The following is a 23,861-nucleotide window of genomic DNA, read 5'->3' on the forward strand; positions in this document are numbered from 1 at the left end:
AGCAGCAAAGTGAGATTGAAATGCGCCACCTACCGGCGGTAGACAGATTTAAGCGTTATGGGCGTTAGAGCGAACGTGGCTAAACAATTCAGTTAAAATTTTTATCTAGCATGAAAAATATGGGCGCCACAGGTTTGGTCGGTTTGTGGGCGTTAGAGTGGGCGTGGCATATCCGCGTGACAAAGTTGCGCTGCGTTTGAGGCTAAGAAATCTTAATCTGAGATTCCAATTCTCTATCTTTGATAGTTTCCAAGATATCCACGTTCATACTTAAGATTTTTTGAAGTTTGTGGGCGGTTGGCAAACTTTGTTTTGGGTCAATCGATAGGTATTGATAAGAGCAATACATTTCAGTTAAAATTTGTAATCTAGCATCAGAACTTGTTTTATGTTTTAGGTAAAATCATTTATCAGATTCTGAAATTAGTTCAGTTTCCAAACATAATGATGATTTAAAAACTTGATAAAATTCTCAATCTTACATTCGGAATGTAGGGGCACTTTACTTTGGTCCGTGTTATTTCCAGATTCAAGCAAGCATTTGTATTTATTTTAAGCATTTTATTTTATATTTGTGGCCATATAGTTCCATGATTGCGCTTTGATAGGCCTTTCAAGGACCTTCAAATCCTTAGAATCAACCCCGGCGCTGACGGGATCCACGCTGGTTTTGCCGCCTTTGACGACGTCCCGATTGGCGCCTAATCTGTCGAACCTGCTGGCGACTTCTGCGCTCCTGACGTCTGGCCTGCTTCACCTGATTCCTAAGCCTGCGAACCTGGCGCTGCGCCCTGGCCAAGTCCTGGGCGGTGCTGGAGTTACTGTCAACGGAAGTGGGGGAATCACTGGGAGTGGGGGAGTCACTGGGAGTGGGGGAATCAATGGGCGAAGAGGGCGGCGTGGAAGGGCTACTTGGCGAAGCCGGGGTTGCTGGTGACGTCGGCGAGGTGCTTGGGGTGGCGGGCGAGGTCGAAGTAGTGGGCGAGGTTGGTGTGGTTGGAGAAGCCGGTGGTGTGGTTGGCGAGGTCGACGGTGTGGTTGGCGGAGTCGCTGGTGCGGTTGGTGAAGTCGACGGGGAGGTCGGCGGAGTTGATGGTGTGGCTGGAGCTGATGGAGTGGCTGGAGCTGCTGGTGTGGCTGGAGCTGTTCCTTGGCCGTAGGCAGTCGCAGCAAGGGCCAATAGGCCAAAGGCGAGGACGAATTGGGAGCGCATCTTCTGTTATGTCTGTCACTTAATGGAGTACTGTGTATATTCTGCTTGAAGATCGGGTTTTTATAGGGAAGATCTCAATTGATTTGGTCTGATTGCTGAATCTGTGTTTGCTCTGGAGGATCTTTATTTGCTTGCCAAAGCAAACAGATTCCATTCTCAATGTGCGGTTAAGAGATGAGACGAGCTAGAAACTAAGGTCGGCTGTGGAAAGTTCCTTTGTATTCGAATTGAACAATACGATATTTTTGTATTGGCTGCTACTAATAATGTATTGTTGGCAAGTGTGTAAATACAGGCACTTTGAATAATAAATAGATGAACATATTTTGTTTATTCGCTCGATTTACTAAATCGACACCTTAACTGCGAACCATATTTTTATAATCGCAAGCTTTTCACGAATGAGCAAGCTTTTATGAAAGAAACATTATTGACCTAAATAAAATGTAAGCTTAAATGTAGGCTTTATATTTTTTAACGGGGCAGTGAGTAGCGGGTATTTTCAATAAGTCTTCTACCAATTTTTAGCATTTATCATTAAACGCTATTTTAGGCCCTGGAAATTAGAAAAACATGCTAGATAAGTGGAAAAACATCTTTAAATAGATAAACTTTCTACTGCAGAAGCTTCTCAACCACCAAAAAATATAAAAAAAAACTTAAGCGAAGAAAGCTCAACTCTTTAGTCATATATCTATTTTAAGGGTCGGATAAGATTCCAAGATTCGTAACGCCCATAACGCTAAAATTTGTCTGGCGCCCACATTTTAATAGCCTTGCAGAGGGTATAATGATTTCAGTCAGAATTTTGCAACGTAGTGAAGGAGACGTGACCGATCCCATAAAGTATGTGTTATGTGTTTTAAAACAAATTAACTTCTACTCTTAGGAATATCATTCTATTAATATTTCAGAATTTCGAATAAAATTTTAATCAAATCGGACGACTTCATCATATAGCTGCCATAGGAATGATCGGATAATTAATGTTAAAGTAATACATAGACCGTTATTTTTCGTTTTCGGTAGACCCAAAAAAAAGTTTGCCACGCCCACTTTAACGCCCACAAACCGCCCACAAACTTCAAAAAATCGTAAAAATGAACGTGGATATCTCGGAAACTATCAAAGATAGAGAATTGAATTCTCAGATTTAGATTGAGTCGAAAAAGATTTTACATATTTTGAAAAAATATTGTTCATTTCTTCCTTTTTATACCCGTTACTCGTAGAGTAAAAGGATATAGTAGATTCGTCGGAAAGTATGTAACAGGCAGAAGGAAGCGTTTCCGACCCCATAAAGTGTATATATTCTTGATCAGGATTACTAGCCGAGTCGATCTAGCCATGTCCGTCTGTCCGTCAGTCTGTCCGTCCGGATGAACGCTGAGATCTCGGAAACTATAAGAGCTAGGCCATTGAGATTTGGCATACAGATTCCTGATCTTCTTACGCAGCGCAAGTTTTTCAGCAGCGTGCCACGCCCACTCTAACGCCCACAAACCGACCAAACCTGTGGCGCCCACAATTTTCATGCTAGATACAAAATTTTAACTGAAATATTTTGGTCTCGTCAATACTTATCGATTGCGCCCATTCTGACGCCCATAACGTTTAAATCTGTCTACCGCCGGTAGGTGGCGCATTTCAATCTCGCTTTGCTGCGTGCATATCTCCATTTCCTTTTGGTCCCTTTAGCTGACGGTTATCTGATAGTCGAGGTACTCGACTATAGCGTTCTTTCTTGTTTTATTTTATTTTTAACGTCTTTAGGAGTTTTAAAGGTAATTATCTTTGAAATTCTACAAATATCTTGCTATCCAAGTTCTTGGCTGAATTGAATATTCTCTACATATCGGTCAAACGCAAGTTTCTTTTTGACCAAGAACAACACAAAAATCCCCTTCATCTTTGGTTTCCCTCCATTCAAATCCCAACTTACTATTATAATGGTTGTTGCTTTTCCAAATATTTTCTTTAATCCATGATTTCTTAGTACACACCTTCTGTTTTTCACCATTGTTTGAGGACTTGGTAACAACAGACTAGCAAATACTCCATTGCGTAGTTAGACAAATATATGTGAAAAGCAACTTTCCTCTTTAATTTATAGACGTCTCAAACTAGTTCCCAGCTGGGCCACGTGCCACATACAATGTTAAAGAGCAAACACAGATTCTGCAATTGGACCACAACATCTAAGATATTCGCTATAAATATTCGGGTTCAAGCCGGAGTCTGTACAGTTCTTGGCTACAGTGAGTGATACACAGAGCTAAAGATGCGATCCCAACTAGTCCTCGTCCTTGGTCTTGTGGCTCTCGTGGCGTCTGCTTACGGGGCAACCTCCTCGAATTCGACAACATCAACTCCTTCAAATTCGACCTCCTCGGCAACTTCAACTCCCTCGAATTCGACTTCCTCGGCAACTTCAACACCTTCGAATTCGACTTCCACAACTTCAACTCCTTCAAGTTCGACGACCACACCAACTGCATCGACCTCGCCAACTTCATCCAGTACGACCAGTGACACGACCTCCAGCGAGGTAAAGAAGCTGGAGAAGAAGCTTCGCAGGGAGCGCAGGTTGAGGCGCCAACTGAGACGTCGTTTGAGGCGTCAGGAGACTCGCCAAAAGAATCAGCAAAAAAGGCGCCAGGCGAGGCTTGCTGCAAAGAAGCGCACCCGTCGGGGTTAGGAAGTAAAATTCCAAAGTAAAATTGTCAAGAAAAATATAAAACGGTTATGTGAAGAGCAAAGCTTTCTCATACATTGAGGGTGGGGTACCTAATAGCTCACCTCATGGTTTTCAGCATCACCGTTTTCTTCAAATCTTATGCCTCGGGTACAAAACTTTTTCTACAAAAAAGCGAAGAATGTTGCAGTCGAGGGCCTCGACTATCAAATACCAGTAACTCAGCCAAAGGGAGACGCAACGACATTAGCATATTTGGTCATAACTTCTTATTGAGTGGTCCGATTTATAAAATAGTTCGGTATTGATAAACAAATCAAAATCCCATTTACCCTTTTACAAGGTCTATGTATTACTTTGACATTAATTATCCGATCATTCCTATGGCAGCTATATGATGAAGTCGTCCGATTTGATACAAATTTTATTCGAAATTCTGAAATATTAATAGAATGATATTCCTAAGAGTAGAAGTTAATTTGTTATAAAACACATAACACATGCTTTATGAGGTCGGACACGTCTCCTTCACTACGTTGCAAACTTTTGAATGAAATCATTATACCCTCTGCAAGGCTATAAAAATGTGGGCGCCAGACAATTTTAGCGTTATGGGCGTTACGAATCTTGGAATCTTACCCAAACCTAATATATATACATTATTGATCAGGATCACTATCCAGATCATACTTGCAATGTCCGTCTGGCTATGTGAACTCTGAATTTCAGTAAGATATATGACTAAAGAGTTGAGCTTTCTTCGCTTCAGTTTTTATACCCGTTACTCGTAGAGTAAAAGGGTATACTAGATTCGTCGGAAAGTATGTAACAGGCAGAAGGAAGCGTTTCCGACCCCATAAAGTATATATATTCTTGATCAGGATCACTAGCCGAGTCGATCTAGCCATGTCCGTCTGTCCGTATGAACGCTGAGATCTCGGAAACTATAAGAGCTACAATACTGGGATTAGGCACGCAGATTCCTGAGATTCCTGCGCAGCGCAAGTTTGTTTCAAAAGAGTGCCACGCCCACTCTAACGCCCACAAACCGCCCAAAACTGTGGATCCTACAGTTTTGATGCTAGAAGAAAAATTTTAACTGAAATGTATTGTTCTCATCAATACATACCGTTTGCCACGCCCACTTTAACGCCCACAAACCGCCCACAAACTTCAAAAAATCGTAAATATGAACGCGGATATCTCGGAAATTCAGATTTAGATTCCGTAGGCTTGAGCGCAGCGCAAGTTTATTACGCGAATATGCCACGCCCACTCCAACGCCCACAAACCGCCCAAGTCTGTGGCGCCCACAATTTTCATGGTAGATAAAAAACTTTGCCACGCCTACTCTAACGCCCACAACGCTTAAGTCTGTCTACCGCCGGTAGGTGGCGCATTTTCTGCTTGCATATCTCCATTTTCCTTTGGTCCCTTTATCTGAGTAACGGGTATCTGATAGTCGAGGTACTCGACTATAGCGTTCTTCCTTGTTTAATATTTTTTGGTGGTTGAGAAGCTTCTGCAGTAGAAAGTTTATCTATTTAAAGATGTTTTTCCACTTATCTAGCATGTTTTTCTAATTCCCAGGGCCTAAAATAGCGTATAATGATAAATGCTTAAAAAATTGTTAGAAGACTTATTGAAAATACCCGGTACTCACTGCCCCGTTAGAAAATATAAAGCCTACATTTAAGCTTAAATTTTTTTTAGGTCTATAATGTTTCTTTCATAAAAGCTTGCTCATTCGTGAAAAGCTTGCGATTATAAAAATATGGTTCGCAGTTAAGGTGCCGATTTAGTAAATCAAGCGAATAAACAAAATATGTTCATCTATTTATTATTCAAAGTGCCTGTATTTACACACTTGCCAACAATACATTATTAGTAGCAGCCAATACAAAAATATCGTATTGTTCAATTCGAATACAAAGGAACTTTCCACAGCCGACCTTAGTTTCTAGCTCGTCTCATCTCTTAACCGCGCATTGAGAATGGAATCTGTTTGCTTTTGCAAGCAAATAAAGATCCTCCAGAGCAAACACAGATTCAGCAATCAGACCAAATCAATTGAGATCTTCCCTATAAAAACCCGATCTTCAAGCAGAATATACACAGTACTCCATTAAGTGACAGACATAACAGAAGATGCGCTCCCAATTCGTCCTCGCCTTTGGCCTATTGGCCCTTGCTGCGACTGCCTACGGCCAAGGAACAGCTCCAGCCACACCAGCAGCTCCAGCCACTCCATCAGCTCCAGCCACACCATCAACTCCGCCGACCTCCCCGTCGACTTCACCAACCGCACCAGCGACTCCGCCAACCACACCGTCGACCTCGCCAACCACACCACCGGCTTCTCCAGCCACACCAACCTCGCCCACTACTCCGACCTCGCCCGCCACCCCAAGCACCTCGCCGACGTCACCAGCAACCCCGGCTTCGCCAAGTAGCCCTTCCACGCCGCCCTCTTCGCCCATTGATTCCCCCACTCCCAGTGACTCCCCCACTCCCAGTGATTCCCCCACTTCCGTTGACAGTAACTCCAGCACCGCCCAGGACCTGGCCAGGGCGCAGCGCCAGGTTCGCAGGCTTAGGAATCAGGTGAAGCAGGCCAGACGTCAGGAGCGCAGAAGTCGCCAGCAGGTTCGACAGATTAGGCGCCAATCGGGACGTCGTCAAAGGCGGCAAAACCAGCGTGGATCCCGTCAGCGCCGGGGTTGATTCTAAGGATTTGAAGGTCCTTGAAAGGCCTATCAAAGCGCAATCATGGAACTATATGGCCACATATATTAAATAAAATGCTTAAAAGAATACAAATGTTTGCTTGAATCTGGAAATAACATGGACCAAAGTAAAGTGCCTCTACATTCCGAATGTAAGATTGAGAATTTTATCAAGTTTTTAAATCATCATTATGTTTGGAAACTGAACTAATTTCAGAATCTGATAAATGATTTTACCTAAAACATAAAACAAGTTCTGATGCTAGATTAAAAATTTTAACTGAAATGTATTGCTCTTATCAATACCTATCGATTGACCCAAAACAAAGTTTGCCAACCGCCCACAAACTTCAAAAAATCTTAAGTATGAACGTGGATATCTCGGAAACTATCAAAGATAGAGAATTGGAATCTCAGATTTAGATTTGTTAGCCTCAAACGCAGCGCAACTGTGTCACGCGAATATGCCACGCCCACTCTAACGCCCACAAACCGACCAAACCTGTGGCGCCCACATTTTTCATGCTAGATAAAAAATTTTAACTGAATTGTTTGGCCACGTTCGCTCTAACGCCCATAACGCTTAAATCTGTCTACCGCCGGTAGGTGGCGCATTTCAATCTCACTTTGCTGCTTGCATATCTCCATTTGCCTTTGGTCCCTTTAGCTGAGTAACGGGTATAGTCGGGATAGTCGAGGTACTCGACAATAGCGTTCTTCCTTGTTTTATGATACATTTGTGCAATGTTTTGTTTGCAGATATACTGTCACTAATTTAAAAGTACTTAATACTTTGTGTACCCTCCCAAGTAATTGTAAAACCTTCCGTTCTTGTATAACAATTTGTATTTGCTTCTGACTATTTCATCTTGGGATACATATTTCATCTTATTCATATTATCTGGAGAATCCATTCCCTTTTTAAGCGCGACGGTTGCGCTGGCGTTGGCGCTGCCTCCTTTCGCGACGCCTTTCACGGCGCTTCTGGCGGAGACGCTTGGCCCGGCGCTTGGACGGCGACGACTTCTTGCTGCTGGATCTCGAGGACGTCAAGGTGGAGGCAGTGGGTGTGGAGGACGCAGAGGCAGTGGGCGAGGTACTAGCCGTCGGTGTGGTCGAGGTCGAGGAGGTTGAATTCGCAGGAGTTGAAGTCGAAGAAGTGCTGGAGGGACTTGTGGAGTTTGTCGAACTCGAAGGTGCTGAAGAAGTCGAGGAAGTCGAATTCGAAGGAGTTGAAGAAGTCGAGGAAGTCGAACTCGAAGGAGTGGAAGAAGTCGAGGATGTCGAATTCGAAGAAGAGGTTGAGGATGATGGATCGGATGTGGTACTTGAGGTATCTGCGGCATAAACAGCCACAAGAACCAGAAGACCAAAGGCCAGGACGAATTGGGATCGCATCTTAAGCTGTGTCTATCTATCACTGCACTTAAGTTGTGTGCCTTCTCTGACGTGAAGTCAAGTATTTATAGGGACTAACTCAAATGGTGTATTTGCTCCAAATCATCATACATCGCACGTGTTTTAAAACGGATTTTATAGACATCTCAGCAGATTATTGTTAAAAATATTTTTGTATAGTTAATAATAGAGACATTGTGGATTTGTTAGATCTAGTTTATTCTTGGCAAATGTGCAAACATGTATTTGTTGCTATTGTCTACAATTTGAGTTATTCTTCTACCGGATTCAGCATTTCAACCTATTTAAATAACCGAAAAAACATATGCTTCTGTCACCTTAGAGAGAGCAATGCCTTGGACGAAGAAGTTTTTTTTTTGCGAACTCAGGTCAAAAACAAATATGTTTTCATTAAGTTAGCCATTATTTGCTATGTTAGGCTTTAAGTGGACTTAAACTCTAAGTATCCTATTCATTTTACCTGTTTACCATACTTTTTCCCAAATACTATATACCTTTTTAATGTACATTATATGTATATACCTCTGATATCCTTTTTAAACACCTCGCAATAATGGTCAAAAAGTAATAAACATAAATTGTCAAACATAAAAAGTTCTAACCCAAGCTGGTCTTTCGTTTTAAAACATGTTGCATACCTTCTCGGTTCGAAATATTACATATTCACGAAATAATAACGGCTGCTGTCAACAGAGAGTTGAATTTAGGAGAAACGCAAAATAATGTCAGATAAATTTTATAATGAAGAAAATAGAAGGGTTGAGGAAATTAAAAGCACTTTTTCCCACACATTTATACGATTTCTGAATTCGACCGTTTCGAAATTTTCAAACGAAGACAAAGCAATCGGCAATGAAGTTTGAAATCCGATAAGATGCTGTAGTGGAAACATGTCATAAGCAGCGGTGACACTGCGTAACGGTTACGTCGTGCGGCGTTGCCACCGGGCGAATAAAATACCAGGTAGACCGTTAGGCGGTATTTGCCCTGCTGGCCTGTCATGGCCACACCGGCCAACCGCCTCCGCCCGCGCCCCCGCGATTCCGTTGGTGGCTTTTCCTATGTTTGTGTTCGTGTGTTCGCGTTGGCGCTGTCATCATCATATCGCATCGCATCGCTCCGAAAAACCGTGCCAATTGTATACGTTTTTACCTCGCCAGCGAGTGTGTTTTGTCGACCGCCGACCGCCCGGAGTTTGAATTTATCGTTCGGCAGTCGGAAAGTTGCAAAGTGCCTTTAAAACAGTGCAACAAGTGGTCTTACACTTTTTACAAGCATTCAAAGTGCCTTACACACACACACACACACGTACTTAACCTACCTGACCAGAGCGCATATACGTATGTGTGTGCGTTACAACAACAACGAAAATAACTAACTGCTTTCGTCGCAGTTTTTCTGCAAGTGTATTGGTTAATTGCGCCGAAAAAATGTTAAGCGGGGAAATTAATTGATGCCTAATTGAATTACGCTAGTGAGACACGGAAAATAAAGTAAATACTAGAAAAACTGAGATCTGAGATCTGATCGCAAAGATCTGGTGAGAAATCCCCAACGCGAGGATCTGTATCGCGTATGTGTCAATTCGTTAATTTAAATATAGATTACAAGTGCACTTAAACAAACAGAAAAACGAAGGGAAAAAAGGAAAACAAGTGATTAACTGCCAGGTAATTATAACTGCTCTTTTTCGCCCTCTCTTTTTCGTTATTTTTTGCATATTTTGAGAGCTTCTTTTTGCGCCATTTCTCTCTGCAGATATTATTTTCTTTTATTGTTTTTACCTTTCTTTAGTCATCGCAATGTGCACTTGCCCTCTCTCTTTCTCTTCTAATAAGACTCTTCTTTTTTATCGGTATGTCTGAAGTTTCTTGTTTTGCCACCCATACCATGGCGGAATACCTGTGTAGCACACACACGCACACATTGCTGATTGGAATGTGTGCTGCTATTGTTGTTGTTGCCGTTCTCAATACATATTTGTTGTCAACGGTTTTTGCTTATCAATAGAACAACACCAACACAGCTACACCTGCATTCTTATTGGCCTTTGCAGCCTTCCTGTTGGATAATCGTAATGAGTGGTATTGGGGAAATTAATAATGGAAAATAGTGAAGCTGTTTTTTCGCACCCTCATGTTGGCTGGCATTTTCCATTTCCGCTGCACCATCCACATTTCTACCTTTCTGTGTCAATCACCTGTTCTGCAGCGCTGGCACTTTTCACATGCCAACCGGCAGAAGCAGCAGAAGCGGCAACAAACAAATTAAAACATGTTATATATAGCCATAGCCCCCCGGCCCCAACGAGGTGCCAACTTTTGATCGCTGATTCCCACCGAATTCCATTCGAAAAGTCCATCCAAATCCCATTGTTTTAAGAGTTGTATCGCTACTAATCCCATGCAAATCCCAAGGGGCGCGTTCCCAAACAGACTGTCTTCGCTAGCCTAAAAGTCTCTCTCTGATTTACAGATTCATGAAAAGTATTAAACAAACAAAATACGTTCTTATTTTTAGTCTTGGATCCGAAAACATTTTAGATACCATTTTTAAGTTTAGTTGATTTTTTTGTTAACTTTCGAAAGCTGTTGTTATTGTAGTTAAAATTAGTAAAATTAATAAACAAAATGAAAGTCGAATTACATAATAGAAAGACGAAAGGTATCTGATATTAATTTCGATTATATGTAAATATATATGCAACATTTAAATAAAAACGGAAAATATTAAGTTTTTTTATATTTACTCTTTTTTTTAAAGTTGATAAAGTTAAAAAAGTATTAGGAATACATATTAATGAGCTATATTTTATTGGAATTACTTCTCAGTTTGAATAATCGTGTTTGCACAGTTTTTCTCGCCGAATTTGGTTAGTTCAAATATTTCGGCTGGCAACACTGATGCCAATTCGCCGTGACGTGGACTCCTGCTCTCGCCGCGCAGTCAGCTGACCGAATTCGCCTGTGTTTATGTTGTGGGCGCAGGCAACTGGCAGTTGATTTCAAACTGTCGAGCGGCGCGCAAGGATATGCCGCAAGGATACGAAAATCGCAGACCTCAAGAACGAACTCCTTCGTACGTGTTCCTTCGCCTGATTCTGTGCTTTTCAATTATTCACGAAGGAAAACAAAGTTTATGGCTCTGCAACTCCCCCGCCCACTTTTCCACTCTACTTTTTTTATTTCGAATATTTTCAACTAGTGCAAGGCGAGCAACAAAAACAATGCAATAACACGAGACAAGTGTCGAGATAGAGAGTGAGCGAGAGAGACTACGACAGAGGGAAAAAGAGCGACAGCAGCCGCTCAAGTGGCAAAGTGCAAATGTATTAAATAAATAAAGAAACGAAACGAAAAGAAACTCAAGTGCACAGAAAGAAAAATGGAAACTAAGTTTGGTTGTAAAAAAATTCGATAATTTTAAACAATCATGTTTAAAATAATATATTAAATACTTATTCATTGAAAGTACTTATGCTAAACCATGGTTCCAAGCTTTCTAGTTCGACTTATTAAAACTAAGTATGAAAAACTTTTACTATGACATGCTTAAGCCTTAATTTTAGGGAAATTCGTAATCTAAGAGTTTGAGTACAAGTTTGATAAAGTCGTATCTTTTTCTCCCCGTGTGACTAATATGTGTCTGCGGTTTGACTAGTTTCTGCCCAGCCTTTTGGCCAGCTTTCTTGGCGCATTGCATAAGTGTTGGCCATTTCACCTCACTTACGCTCTCCCCCCTCCTCTCTTCTCTCTCCACAGATAAGCAGCCCGACGTGACGTACTCGTGTGGATTAATAATTGAGCAGATAGCCGGCAGATAGCAGATAGCAGATAAAAGATATAGGAGATATAGCCGAGCGGACGGACGGAGCAATGGAGTCCATGGAGTACGAGATGGCACGCAACATGACGCTGCTCTTCTTCTTGGAGCGGCTGCTGGATAAGGGCGAACCCAGGACCGTCCACGATCTCTCCTGCCAGTTTGGCAACAAGGAGTTCACCAAGGAGATGCGACAAATCGCCGGGGGCAGTCAGTCGGGTAAGTTCTCAAACAGTAAAACAATCGAAAAATGAATGCAGAAAAACCTGCAGTGGGTACTTAAATAAATGAAATGAAATGAAATTGGGAATATTTATAAAGAAAATGTAGAAATTAAACCTTTAAATGGGATATTTTTAAACTCATATCCAAAAGCACTATAACTCATCGTAATTTTAAAGTGAAAATTTAAAGAAACACACAATATGAGTGAAAATTCTTCAAAATATTATGTATTTTTTATTTTAAAAAAATAATAATATTTACTAAATTATAACCTGTAATTGACATCTGTAATACCAATTATAAATATCACATGGATTCAAAGTTAAATGTATGTATTTTTGAACTTTTGAGTTTTTTTTTAGTTTTAGTTTTATTCTTGAAACCAGCTTTTTCTTAAGAGACAGCAGCTTCTGAAGTATTGTTTTTAAACAGAAAACTGGACCTGGGAAAATGCAAGTTTGGAAAAGCGGGCCGCAAATACAGTCGCATTCAATCAGCTCTCATTTAAAATGTCGCCGACTGAGCCTGGGAAATTCGAAACGTGTGCGGTGGAAAGCAATACTGAACACTGGACTCTTGTTCGGCCATTGAACATACATATTTGTGCTATTTGTGCACCTGCGGGTCGTTGTTTGTCATACTCGACGATTGTGTTGTTGCTCCTGCCTTGTTGCCGGTTGCCTTCGAGTGGTCGACGTCCAAGTGCACATGTCATTGCCGTTTCCATGGGCATTTTTCCAATGCCAGAGGGGAGTCTGCGACGGCCCAGCCTCATTTTCCAACTCCCAGTTGATCTGCCAATGCCAAAACCACAAAAACATGCCAAGGGTTTATCGCTTTTCATTGCAGACGCCAAACTGCAATCGATAATGCACATGTTGTTGTCGGTTTGGCTTCCCCCCTTTTTTTTTTTACAAGTGGTATGGGTATTATTTTACAACTGGTCGATGGAAAACATGAAAATATCTTGAGATTCTCGACATACACGTGTTGTACTTCCATTGACAACTCGGCACATGAAAAACTACAGGCCACGCTATTTATCAAAATGCATGGTTAACTCGAACGACTAAAAATAGCGACGATAAACAACTTTCGGTTTTTAAAAATAGGTACCACTTAGCGCGGAGTTGGTAAGGTGCAATGCACTTTCCCTTCGCTAGAGATATGTGTAGACATTTGTTTGATGTTCTCACATAAGAGGAAAGAGGGGGTAAAAAAGGGAGACGGACACAGGAAATGGCAAGCATTTGTTTACACCGCTCCCCAGGGCTTAATAGTAAATCATTAAGGTGTGAAGAACCATGATGATCTTGAGATACGTTTTTTCTTTAATCTATTAGATTATCTCGTCATTCAAAAAATATGATGATCTCAAATAAGTGTAAGACTTGAAATATGTTAGATATATTGTCATCTTCTGAGTTATTCATAAGTTCTTCAATGTTACAATACCGAAGCCCGTGTAATTTGTCACATCAAACAGTCTGACAATAATTGCATTTACTACTTTTGCTTTTCACACTTTTTGACTTCACTAATTGCAACATGAAAACAAACATTTAACAAAATGTTTATCGCATTTGTTGATTTTTTACACACGTGCGTGACTTTACCGCCAAGACAAATTGTGTTTACCTCGGGTGAGCAACATTTTCCGCTAAAATAGTTTAATCTATGGCTTAAAGACCCAGTTTTGGCCCAGAACGCAATAGGCAAAGTAGGGTAAATTCCGGAAAATATGAGGAAAACACGCAAATCACAGTTGTGGGATTGTTGGATTAGAAAGAACAGACTATGGAAAATATTAATGGGAAATGTCAAGGTCTGGTTTATAAATAGAAAAGCGTCAGTTATGCCTGGTTGGTTGTTACAAGTCCCTATCAACCATGTGATAAGGAGTTCCAATGGTCAATAGCAGCCCAATTTCACCCACAAATCCCTGTCTTGGACCCACTGGGACTGACCCAAAATCCTATAAACATATTTCATGCCTCTTCAGTTTTGTCAACGTGTTGTTTGTCCAACTTGTAAGCCGTTAAAGCCGCTCGGGTAGCTGTTATACCCCTGCGAATGCCGCCCACAATAGACCCATCCACGTCACCCATTATGTGGTTTTTGGCCAGAAGGGGGGGGAAAGGCGGAAACTTTGTAATAGAAAAGTGTCGATTACGTGACAAAAATGTTCAATTGAATTTCAATAAAATTGCATGATATTCTAGAGACTTGAGCCCCTGCTTCCCATATCCATTTGTTGCTTCAATAATAAATGGAGGTGTGTGGTGTGCTACCATGCATATTCCCCAGCGATTGATGAGGGTTCTCCACACCGCCATTGAGAAAACATTTTTGGGAAATTAACGTCGAAAGCAATTTTCTAGCCGGGGAGAAATTTAAACGATGCCCGAACTTCTATTGGGTTAGACAAACAGTTTGAAGAGCCGGCCGAGCTGTGTGCCCTCGTTAATGGGAAACTTAAATTTCACTGCTAATTTAACATCCAGCAAGAAATAAACACGACCATTTAGCCTCACTTTATCGGTTTGCCATTTTGAGTTGCCAACGGCTTTGGATAATTGTACAAACAAAATAGGAAAATAGAAAAAAAAATAGAAAAAAAACAGACACCAAAACAGGCCAAGCCTTTTGCGAAGGTTCGCAACTGTTTTTCTGTGTGTGTTTATTTTTTTTCGCTTTGCGTAATCGATTGCCAAAGCAAAAAGCAAATGGCAAAAATTGTCAAAGCAAATGAAATAAATACTTAAGCTACACAGAAATCAATTTCAAAACTAATGATGATTATAAACGATATGTGTCGAATTCCAATGTGATGGTACAAAATGTCTTATCTATATCCTATACAAGTAAATATACTATAACAATTTTAATAAGTTAACGATAATACTTAATATAATGTTGAATGGTTTAAATTTATAGACATAATTTACAAAATTGAATTGAATGATAGCAGCGCCTTATACCAACGTTGTTGAGATTATATTTTCAAAATTGGACCTTTACTCGCATTGATTCAGAATTTTGAAATGTGGTAACGATCAAATTACCTTACTCAAGGATTCTGTGAAGTAGTATGACGGACATTGGCACTACTATTTTGTTGGCCTCAGCTGTTTATGACCATGCCTTCTTTCGTTTATAACTTCCTTAAAGAAAATTCTAAAATTATTTTGAGTATGGGGTTCGAGAGATAAAGAGGGGCACTTTTTAAATGCTTTAATGAACTAACAAACTAAAAATCCGCTTGTCTGTAATTGTGGTTCAAGTATAGCAAAAACAGTTTTTTTTCCTAGTTTGACCTCAATTTTCTTTAAGTCCTTGCGTAGGGGATCTTTTTGTTGAACACAGTTACAAAATGACGATTTTCTTACAGCCACCGAGGTAAATTTTTGATATTACATAGTATTATTTATTGAATGATTAGTTGATCGATCTGTCAGTGAAAGGCAACTCATTTCGCTTGAACCTTCTGCATTGGCGTTACGCATTTCAATTCCTGACATTGTCGTAAATTTAACGATTTTATGTCGGGGGGAGGAAATCCTTTAACGCCTGGCAGCCGGTGCTCCTTAACCCCCGAAAGCCCTGAGTACCAACGCCCTCGGAATTCCCAGGCATTGCGTGTGTGCAGCCAAGGTTTTTATGCTTTACTTTAGTTAACTTTCCGTTTCTCGAGGAAAATGGAAGTCGCATTGATTTTTGACATTAATTGCAAAAGGCAAAACATTTTGCTTAAGTTGAAAGTGAATGTGCTAGTCATTACTTGTGAACTTTGTGCCATTTGTGTGTAATTGATTGGCAACTGTTTTGACAGCCGGGACGCTCTAGATGATGTGGAACTAATGAGTTCCTAATGAAGTCACGACCTCAAGGAGTCGCCCACGCCCTCTTAGGACTGCCATTCGTATTTCCCAACCCCTTTAGTGAGTCATAAAATCCTGGGTTTACGGCCAGGCATAACCCTTTACCTGGATGTTCACTTACATTTCGATTCACAACATCCCGGGGAAATGTTTTCGTTTTCTTCAATAAGCGGCGGGGCATAAATATACATAAATTTATGGCGAGTGTCCTCGGTGCATTTGAAAATTGCCACCGCAAAAAAATGTGTCCAAGTGGGTCGAGCCGTAAAATGTGGCAGTGCCACACAACCCACAGGCCATAACCCACCCCCCGAGTTCGCAACACCTGCTCCATATCCACTCTCGGTGGGCGGAAGGTGTAGCCAAAAATGTTTGCTTGCCAAGAATTGCGGCTAAGCACACAGACAAATATTGGCCCGCCAAGTGGCCAAATTGTATGTATATATTTGCACATTACATTACATATTCGGGCTGGGCGCTCGTCTTCGATAAATATTAATATTGAAATGCCATGAACTTCGATTTGCGGCGACCTGTTCCACAAATTTCAATTTCTGTAAGTAAACATAAGAGTGAATTACGCTCGAAAGGATTTGCCATCTTAAGCTGTGTTTTTTTTTTTTTTGGTTTTTCTTCCTCCTTAGGTGGTGGGAATTACTAGCCATTTGTCAGTTTTGTGGCTCATTTGGCAGCTGGGAAATGGGATAACGAGATGTTTAACCGGGGGATTACTTTGCGATTGACTTTCCAAATCCGCTGGCACATGCCTTGCATAATGCCAGTCCGATTTGATTAATCAACGTTCGTTCTCCTTATGCGACTCTACAGCCGAGTTATGTCAACTGCAATTGAATTAATTTATGTCTGGCATTATGGAGCTGAATTTGTGTCTACCTCGGTGACACGCAATGTCCCCTGAAAAACCCCTGATCTATCCATCGCTGCGCGTTTGTCTTGTCACGTCATATTACCCAAAACCAAACAATAGTGAGCACAACAGATGGAAATGTGGGCGGGGGGCGGACCAATCCGATGGCGATGGCAATGCCGATACAATGGGACATATGGAGTGGAGTGCTCATCGCATTCCTACCAATTGCGGATGATGAGCTAGAAGTGGATGTGGAGGGTTGGGCACCGTCAATGGGTGTCCCGTTTTGGGCCGACGGCAGCAGTCAGTCAGCAACTACGAGTATGACCTGATTTATCAAATAAATGGTTCGCTAGCTCGCTGGGTCGTTTTGCACGGCTTGAGTGCATTCACTTTTCATTCGGTTGGCATTACACTGGGGGAAAATTGTGACTTTATTCTCGACTTAAAAAGAGGACTCTTAAAACCATAAAATTAAATCCATAAAGCATTTTAAAAAAATTTAAAAATCAAGTGCTTTGTTGTCTTAATTTTTTAAATATTTAAGGTCATTTATTATAAACTAACTTTTAAGGTTTTCCATCTGCAATACAAAATTATATTATCAAAATAAATGCTTTTTTTAAATTGTTTACTTGTTTAATCCACTCACAAAAAACTTTTAGGTAATACTATTAATATAATAGTAACATGGTCCCAACCCATCGAATTGTCAATTTTACCCAAGAAAAATTGTTACTCTCGCAACAATAAAATACACACAACTTACCATTTTATGGTACCTTTACTATTAAATAGTAATCAAAGCAACAATAAAATGCACGTCACAAATTTTAATGGTTGTTAACCATATTGTATAGTTACGTTTATATAGTATTGGTCATTTTTACCAATATAATATTGTTTTGTGCAGAACAATTCTTTAGAATTTTACAAATTTAATATTATCAGCTTAATCATACCCTACTTTTTTTGTTTATTATGAATACTCATACCATCTTTCACCAAAAATGCTAAAACTATCAAGATTTGTAACTTGTAAGACCTTTAGAAATATCTTCCTTTACTGTTGATAGTTTCAATGATGTTGCTTTTCTGTTTAAATTGTTTTAAACAAAATTTAAACTGTAGTCTTCCAGTGCATACACACAAAGTCAAATCCTGTCAGAGATTCCCTTCCCTCATTCATGTAATTGTAAACTAACTTTGAATCCAGAAACTTTTGCCAACTTTACAAACCAAATCAACAACATAGAAACAGGCAGCACAAAACACACATGATTATTCATGTAGACATCTACATATGGCACATGCGGATGAATGTAGCCCGTCATTTGATGGTTATGCGATTAAACAATGTTGTTAATTATGGGAATCCAGGCACATGCTTTCCGCTGATATGTACGAGCCAGAGAAAAGTTTTCACAATCCAGTAGTTGAGGCTGAGAGTTGAGACTGTGGAGAGACAACCATTATATTATATTCCAGGGAATTAATCAACTACAATAAGTACTTACGCGTCTTGGCGCAATTTCAGAGTTGACACATTGAAAGTAAATTAATTAAGTGTGCGCCGCTGCAACAGTTTTACTGCATTAACCACTCACTCGCATCCATCGGAGCACCCACTAATGGTCCACCCTAATTGTAATTGACGTCCTTTTGCTCCATCGTTTGACAGGTCTGAAGAAATTTCTTGCCCAGTACCCGGCAATATTTCTGGTCGATGGTGATTATGTCCAGGTGAACGCCTATCAGCACCACAATGCGGACGACGGCGGTTGCGGGGGCAAGCGGGATTACATCCAAGAGGCTAAAGACTACTTCAAGAACAAGATGCTGCAGTACGGGGCGGCCGCCGAGGTCCCCGTTCGCAGTCTCCTGGGCCACAGGTCGCAGGCGTCGCCCCAAGTGCGTCACATATCGGGTGAGTTTATAAATGGTCCAGAAATATTTGCAATCACGGTTGCCACTCAGAAAAAGAAAGGAATCAATTTAATTGAATTAAATCGATAGCTTTCTCTAATTGCAATTAAATGATTTAATTAAAATAAATTGATTTATATGAATTAGTATCTCTATTTATCTAGAATTTTTTTTAACTTGTACATTTTTGTACAGTAAACTATTAAAGCTACAAAGTTGGGACGTGGCATGCCGATTATTGAGGCTCTTGAGCACCGCATGTTTATTTCAGCAGGGTGCCACGCCCACTCTAACGCCTATATCGCTATCACTTTACTAGCAGCTGAGTTTTTAAAGATTTAAAAAAAAAGGAAATGGTATTTTGTTATGATTAACAATATCCATCTATATGTCAAAAATTATTCAAATCGAACTATTCATTAAAAAGTTATAAGCAAATAAAGTGTGCTATCTCGGAAACAGCTGATTTGCTGCATGCATATCTCCATCTCCCTCGCACTCCCCTTAAGCTTAGTAACGAGTATCTAATAGTCGAAGTCGTCGATCATAGCGTTCTTTCTTGTTTTAAAAACTTATTTCACCACAAGAGTGCGAACCGTAGTTTTACATATTCACTTATCAGAAGATGGCTCTAATGCTCTCAACTTTTCTCCCAGGTCAACACATCAAGGAGTTCACCGACTTTCTGATGAAGCACACGGACACCTTCAAGGTTACGGACGACTATGTGATGCTGGTGGGCTGCGAGAACATGACGGATCTGCCGGCGCGGGATCGCCTCCACCTGCCGCAGTCGAACATCGATACTCGTGGAACGCAACAGATGCTCGACTTCTTTGCCCAGTGCATCGAGGTCAAGGGGCCGCTGCTGGTGGATCAACTGTTCCACCTGCTGACCACCAATTTTCCGCAGGATCAATGGCTGCGCATGTTCAAGACGCCGGGGGACTTGAGCTCGTTCCTCAAGCTCTTCGCGGACTGCTTTCACATACAGGCCAATCTAGTCACCCTGCTGCAGAAGCCCAAGCTCAGCGATACGCACATCCAGCAGGCACAGGCTCAGACGCGGGAGCAATTCAATGCGCTGAACAATAATAACAGTGCCAGCATGCGGAAGCAGGAATCGGGAGTGGGAGTGGGAGGTGGAGCTGGCCCTGGAGGAGTCGGAGGAGGAGGAGGAACAGTCGGTGGAGGCGTCAGTTCAGTGCAGCAGAGATTACAATCGCCGGCTCTGCGGAGTAATGGTCACACGAACAACAATAATGGGAGCAATGGCAGCAATAATAATAACAACAGCATAGCGTGCCCCAACTTCAAGCTGAATGCCCCCGTTTCGAATGTGATGGGTCAGAGCCAGGGCTTCGGGCAGCCGAAATCGGAGCCAAGCTCTGGCTTCGACAGCTATGTGCCCATGTCGGAGATGAAACTGGAGAATCTGTGCGAGAACAACTATCCCAGTGCGAACACCTGCTATGGGCCCATTAATAATTCTGCCCAACAGCAACTCCAGGCTCAGCAGCAGCAAACACAGCAGACGACACAGAATCCGGCAGAGCGGATGAATAGTGTTAACCAAACCCTCAAGCAACGCATCAACACTTTAGTTATACGGACTCTGGCCGAAAATCTGGAGAAGGACAAGCAATCGCTGGCCAACCAGCAGGTCGGTTCGACTTCCCCGCACGCCAGTCCCGTGCATTCCATTGCCAATTCGGGCTCCAACCAAAATGCCAGTAGTGCTGCGAATAACGCCAATAGCAACCCGAATTCGAATCCAAACAATGCCAACCACTCACCTAGTCATAGTTACTTTGTCGGCGACACCTGGAAGATAAAGGTGCTGCAGAACACCACCGTGATAGCGAATGTCAAGCAATCGGTGTTTGTGACCGACATTATACTCAAGTATGCAGCCAAGAATGAGAATATAGTGGTCTCCCTGGACTGCGAGGGTATTAATCTAGGCCTTAAGGGGGAGATTACCTTGATTGAGATTGGAACGACCCGTGGCGAAGCCTTTTTGTTCGATGTGCAATCCTGTCCGGCGATGGTCACCGATGGCGGACTTAAGACCGTGCTGGAGCACGACCAGGTGATCAAGGTGATACACGACTGCCGCAACGATGCTGCCAACTTGTATCTGCAGTTTGGAATTTTGCTGCGCAATGTGTTCGACACGCAGGCCGCACATGCCATCTTGCAGTATCAGGAGAGCGGAAAGCAGGTCTACAAGGCCAAGTACATATCGCTGAACTCGCTGTGCGAGCAGTACAATGCGCCTTGCAATCCCATCAAGGATCAGCTCAAACAGATCTACCGAAGGGACCAGAAGTTCTGGGCCAAGCGACCCCTCACGCGGGAAATGATGCTGTATGCAGCGGGAGATGTCCTGGTGCTGATCCACGATCAGTTATTTGGGAATCTGGCGCGGCAAATAAAGTCAGAGAATCGGGCACTATTTTCCGAGCTGTGCACCGAGCAAATACTCATGCAGATCAAGCCCAACGAGGTGAAGATACGCAAAAAGCAGCGCAAAGTCAGCACCGAGGTGTCCGATCTTAAGCAGAAGCTGGCCCAGACCAGCAAAAGCATTGTGCTCTCCAATCGCGAGATACGCCTGCTGCGGTAAGTAATATAATTTAAAAAAAATTTGTATCACGTAATTAATATATTCCTAACCCATAGATACATGGACCTCACGGAGGATGAGAAGGAGCGTCTGAAGGGCTACTACAAGGTGGCCAAGAAGCTGGAGAAAATGGAGTCCGCCGGCAATCCCAACAAGTGGGTTTACTTAGTATGAAAACCGTTGAATATTTAATTAAATCTTGTATCAATACCCTCAGGGACCAAAGTGATTCGGAGGATGAACCAGAGCCAAATGAGAACGACACATTTCCCAGCTTGGATTCGGTGCCCTCAGACAACTCGCTATCGGGTACTTTTTCGCCACGCTTCAGTTCAGAGCCACCCAGTCTGACTGAATCCATGCAAATGCTGGAAGAGATTCTGCAAAACAAGTCCATGGATCGCATAGCACGTATTGATAAGCTGGAGGCCATTCTGACGACTGCCACTTCGCTGCCATGTGAACAAGTTAGTGATCTAAATTGGTTAATATGTCAGCTCGATTAATTGTTTTGTTTCCATAGATTATAGCTTCAAATTCGATGCAAGAGCAATTGGGATCGAGCATTGCGACCACCGAGAATCTGCAAATTATTCGCGAAAAGTCCAGAAAGTTAGTGCTAAATTTTGGCGTAATGTTAAGTGCATAATAACTTTTGCCATCCTTTACTTGCAGCATAAAGAACTGCAATTGCCAGGGCGAGCGCAGTGTGACGCCCATTCTGCGAACGACTGACAAACGAGTGGTGAAGCTTGTGGATGCCGAGTCACAGACACTGAGCACTGGCGACGTGGTCATCACCAAGATCTTCTTCCAGGACGAGCACGAACGGGCCAAGGAGGCGGCCCTGCTGAGCAACTCGCCCACGAAGCGGGTGTCTCCCACATAAACATTTCAACCTTCGAACAATGATTCCTAACAAGCGATGCGCAGACATATTACGTATTATTATTTTGTTTTTTAATAGTTGACCTGCTCGACCCCGGGCCTCTCAACGCTTTAACGACTATGCAATAACTTTCATATCCAATTGAGAAGCAATATATTTTGTGCCTAGATGTTGAACATTGCAATAACAATTATATATGATTTACCAATTGTTAACTACTCGCCTCCGGCTCGGATCCTTTTATATATCACAATCGACGAACCTTGGCGAAGCAATCTTACCGAATCCCTCTTCTCAGGAAATCTGTTTTTGCCACTGAGAATATTTGCGGACTTCGATGAGGTTAACGAATCACGAGCTGCGCCAAACAATCATTAGTAGTGTATCTGTTAACTCACTTGTAGACCACTCCGCTATTAATTGTAATAACGGAATTTATATTAATCTGCCTTGGACCAATGTGTATTAAATCCAAATGAAATTATAAAATGCAATTCAGTTTTCTAGAGGTTTCCTAATATCTTTGTCGCCATATCAGAAGTGAACTTATTGTATTTTAACCATAATACTTTGTAAACCGAATCGTTTATTCAACTCAATTTAAGTTTAACCAAACCAACTTCTTAAATAATAACTTAAAATTGTGTAGTCAATCTAAGTAAATGAGAATTAATTGTAATGGAAAGAATACTGAAATGGTACGATTATAAATTATATAACTAATTGAATAAAAAGTGTATATACCAATATAAAAAAGCGAATAAGATTCCAGTCTTGTTACTAAAATAGAGGATTTTCTTTTTTTGGGTTCCTTTATTAGACACCAAACATCGAGAGGATAAAAACATTTATAATTTGATATGCTTATATAATAATACAAGTAAAGCGGGAGATCATGTTCTCCAACAAGCAGCCAGGAAATGGTTGGTATCGCAGTTAGCCTGATCTATCTTATAGAACAAGCATTAGTTATAAATATTTCGTAAATATTTTGTTTTTTGATCAGAGGGAATATTCTGGTTCAAATAGATAAACCTTGTAAAATCGAGTTACATTTTATTTGTCATTAATTTGGGATCTTAGACTGATGCTCTATTTGATTGCTTTTAACCGTGTTTCCTTATAATATGAATAGTATTTGAATATTTTTTTGATTAAGTTAGACATCAAAAGTCGACGGATATAGCAATTTGCAGCTGAAAAATGTTTGATCTAAAATTACAAAGTTACTTATATATTTGTAATCAAGAGATTTTTGTTTATTTAGGTATTCTTATGTTAAATTTTTCCTTATTTCTATAAGGAGCAAATGCTCATAAATATGTTGACGGAGAACATTCAACATTAAAATTTACTCAGCAATTGCATTGCCCTTTTAAAACACACACAATTTTAAATTCGTATACTTTTTCTGTTCTTAAACAGCCTTTTTTGAGCTTTTGTAACTATTTAATGCAATTTAATATTTAAATAGCTTTCACCTACAAGTTGCACTCACCGTTCCATTAATGCAAGATCATGTAAAGGGAAGTTAGTTTATTAGTGCTGCTGTGAGAAATTATGCC

General features: G+C 41.2%; 4 protein-coding genes across 6 annotated transcripts; 2 read left to right on the forward strand and 2 right to left on the reverse strand.

Annotated features, from left to right (window-relative positions):
- Positions 1 to 637: 637 nt before the first annotated feature.
- On the reverse strand, positions 638 to 1,213 carry LOC119549655 (DNA-directed RNA polymerase II subunit RPB1-like). Its single transcript, XM_037857840.1, has one exon. It carries the CDS (start codon positions 1,211 to 1,213, stop codon positions 638 to 640), a length of 576 nt encoding a protein of 191 aa, XP_037713768.1.
- A 2,281-nt stretch (positions 1,214 to 3,494) lies between these two features.
- On the forward strand, positions 3,495 to 6,632 carry LOC119549657 (merozoite surface protein CMZ-8-like). The gene is made up of 2 exons (XM_037857842.1): positions 3,495 to 3,906; positions 6,127 to 6,632. Exons 1-2 carry the CDS (start codon positions 3,495 to 3,497, stop codon positions 6,630 to 6,632), a joined length of 918 nt encoding a protein of 305 aa, XP_037713770.1.
- A 923-nt stretch (positions 6,633 to 7,555) lies between these two features.
- On the reverse strand, positions 7,556 to 9,055 carry LOC119549677 (putative protein TPRXL). The gene is made up of 2 exons (XM_037857880.1): positions 8,980 to 9,055; positions 7,556 to 7,833 (listed from the first exon to the last, which is right to left on the reverse strand). The coding sequence occupies exons 1-2, from the start codon at positions 9,053 to 9,055 to the stop codon at positions 7,556 to 7,558; spliced, it is 354 nt and encodes a 117-aa protein (XP_037713808.1).
- Positions 9,056 to 9,097: 42 nt separating this feature from the next.
- On the forward strand, positions 9,098 to 23,057 carry LOC119552029. 3 transcript variants are annotated; one of them, XM_037861767.1, is made up of 8 exons: positions 9,098 to 9,723; positions 11,815 to 12,094; positions 18,534 to 18,779; positions 19,435 to 21,403; positions 21,464 to 21,562; positions 21,625 to 21,874; positions 21,931 to 22,019; positions 22,083 to 22,296. In XM_037861767.1, exons 2-8 carry the CDS (start codon positions 11,929 to 11,931, stop codon positions 22,294 to 22,296), a joined length of 3,033 nt encoding a protein of 1,010 aa, XP_037717695.1. In that variant the 5' UTR covers positions 9,098 to 9,723; positions 11,815 to 11,928. The 3 variants fall into 3 exon arrangements, with proteins under 3 accessions (XP_037717695.1, XP_037717696.1, XP_037717697.1); XM_037861768.1 differs by lacking the exon at positions 9,098 to 9,723 and adding an exon at positions 11,113 to 11,131; XM_037861769.1 differs by lacking the exon at positions 9,098 to 9,723 and having other exon boundaries at positions 11,929 to 12,094; positions 22,083 to 23,057.
- The last annotated feature ends 804 nt before the right edge of the window (positions 23,058 to 23,861 follow it).

The sequence above is a fragment of the Drosophila subpulchrella genome, chromosome 2R (genome assembly GCF_014743375.2).
Source record: "Drosophila subpulchrella strain 33 F10 #4 breed RU33 chromosome 2R, RU_Dsub_v1.1 Primary Assembly, whole genome shotgun sequence".
Classification (NCBI taxonomy): Eukaryota; Metazoa; Arthropoda; class Insecta; order Diptera; family Drosophilidae; genus Drosophila; species Drosophila subpulchrella.

Excerpts from the sequence above, each read along its gene's own strand:
- LOC119549655 (XM_037857840.1), bottom strand. The coding sequence starts at position 1,213 with ATGCGCTCCCAATTCGTCCTCGCCTTTGGCCTATTGGCCCTTGCTGCG.
- LOC119549657 (XM_037857842.1), top strand. The coding sequence starts at position 3,495 with ATGCGATCCCAACTAGTCCTCGTCCTTGGTCTTGTGGCTCTCGTGGCG. Across the intron at positions 3,907-6,126 it reads AAAGAAGCGCACCCGTCGGG|CTCCAGCCACACCAGCAGCT; the intron begins GTTAGGAAGTAA and ends GCCAAGGAACAG.
- LOC119549677 (XM_037857880.1), bottom strand. The coding sequence starts at position 9,055 with ATGACAGGCCAGCAGGGCAAATACCGCCTAACGGTCTACCTGGTATTT. Across the intron at positions 7,834-8,979 it reads CGGTGGCAACGCCGCACGAC|CACCTTCGAGTTCGACAAAC; the intron begins GTAACCGTTACG and ends CGACTTCTTCAG.
- LOC119552029 (XM_037861767.1), top strand. The coding sequence starts at position 11,929 with ATGGAGTCCATGGAGTACGAGATGGCACGCAACATGACGCTGCTCTTC. Across the intron at positions 18,780-19,434 it reads CCAAGTGCGTCACATATCGG|GTCAACACATCAAGGAGTTC; the intron begins GTGAGTTTATAA and ends CTTTTCTCCCAG. Across the intron at positions 21,875-21,930 it reads CTTCGCTGCCATGTGAACAA|ATTATAGCTTCAAATTCGAT; the intron begins GTTAGTGATCTA and ends TTGTTTCCATAG.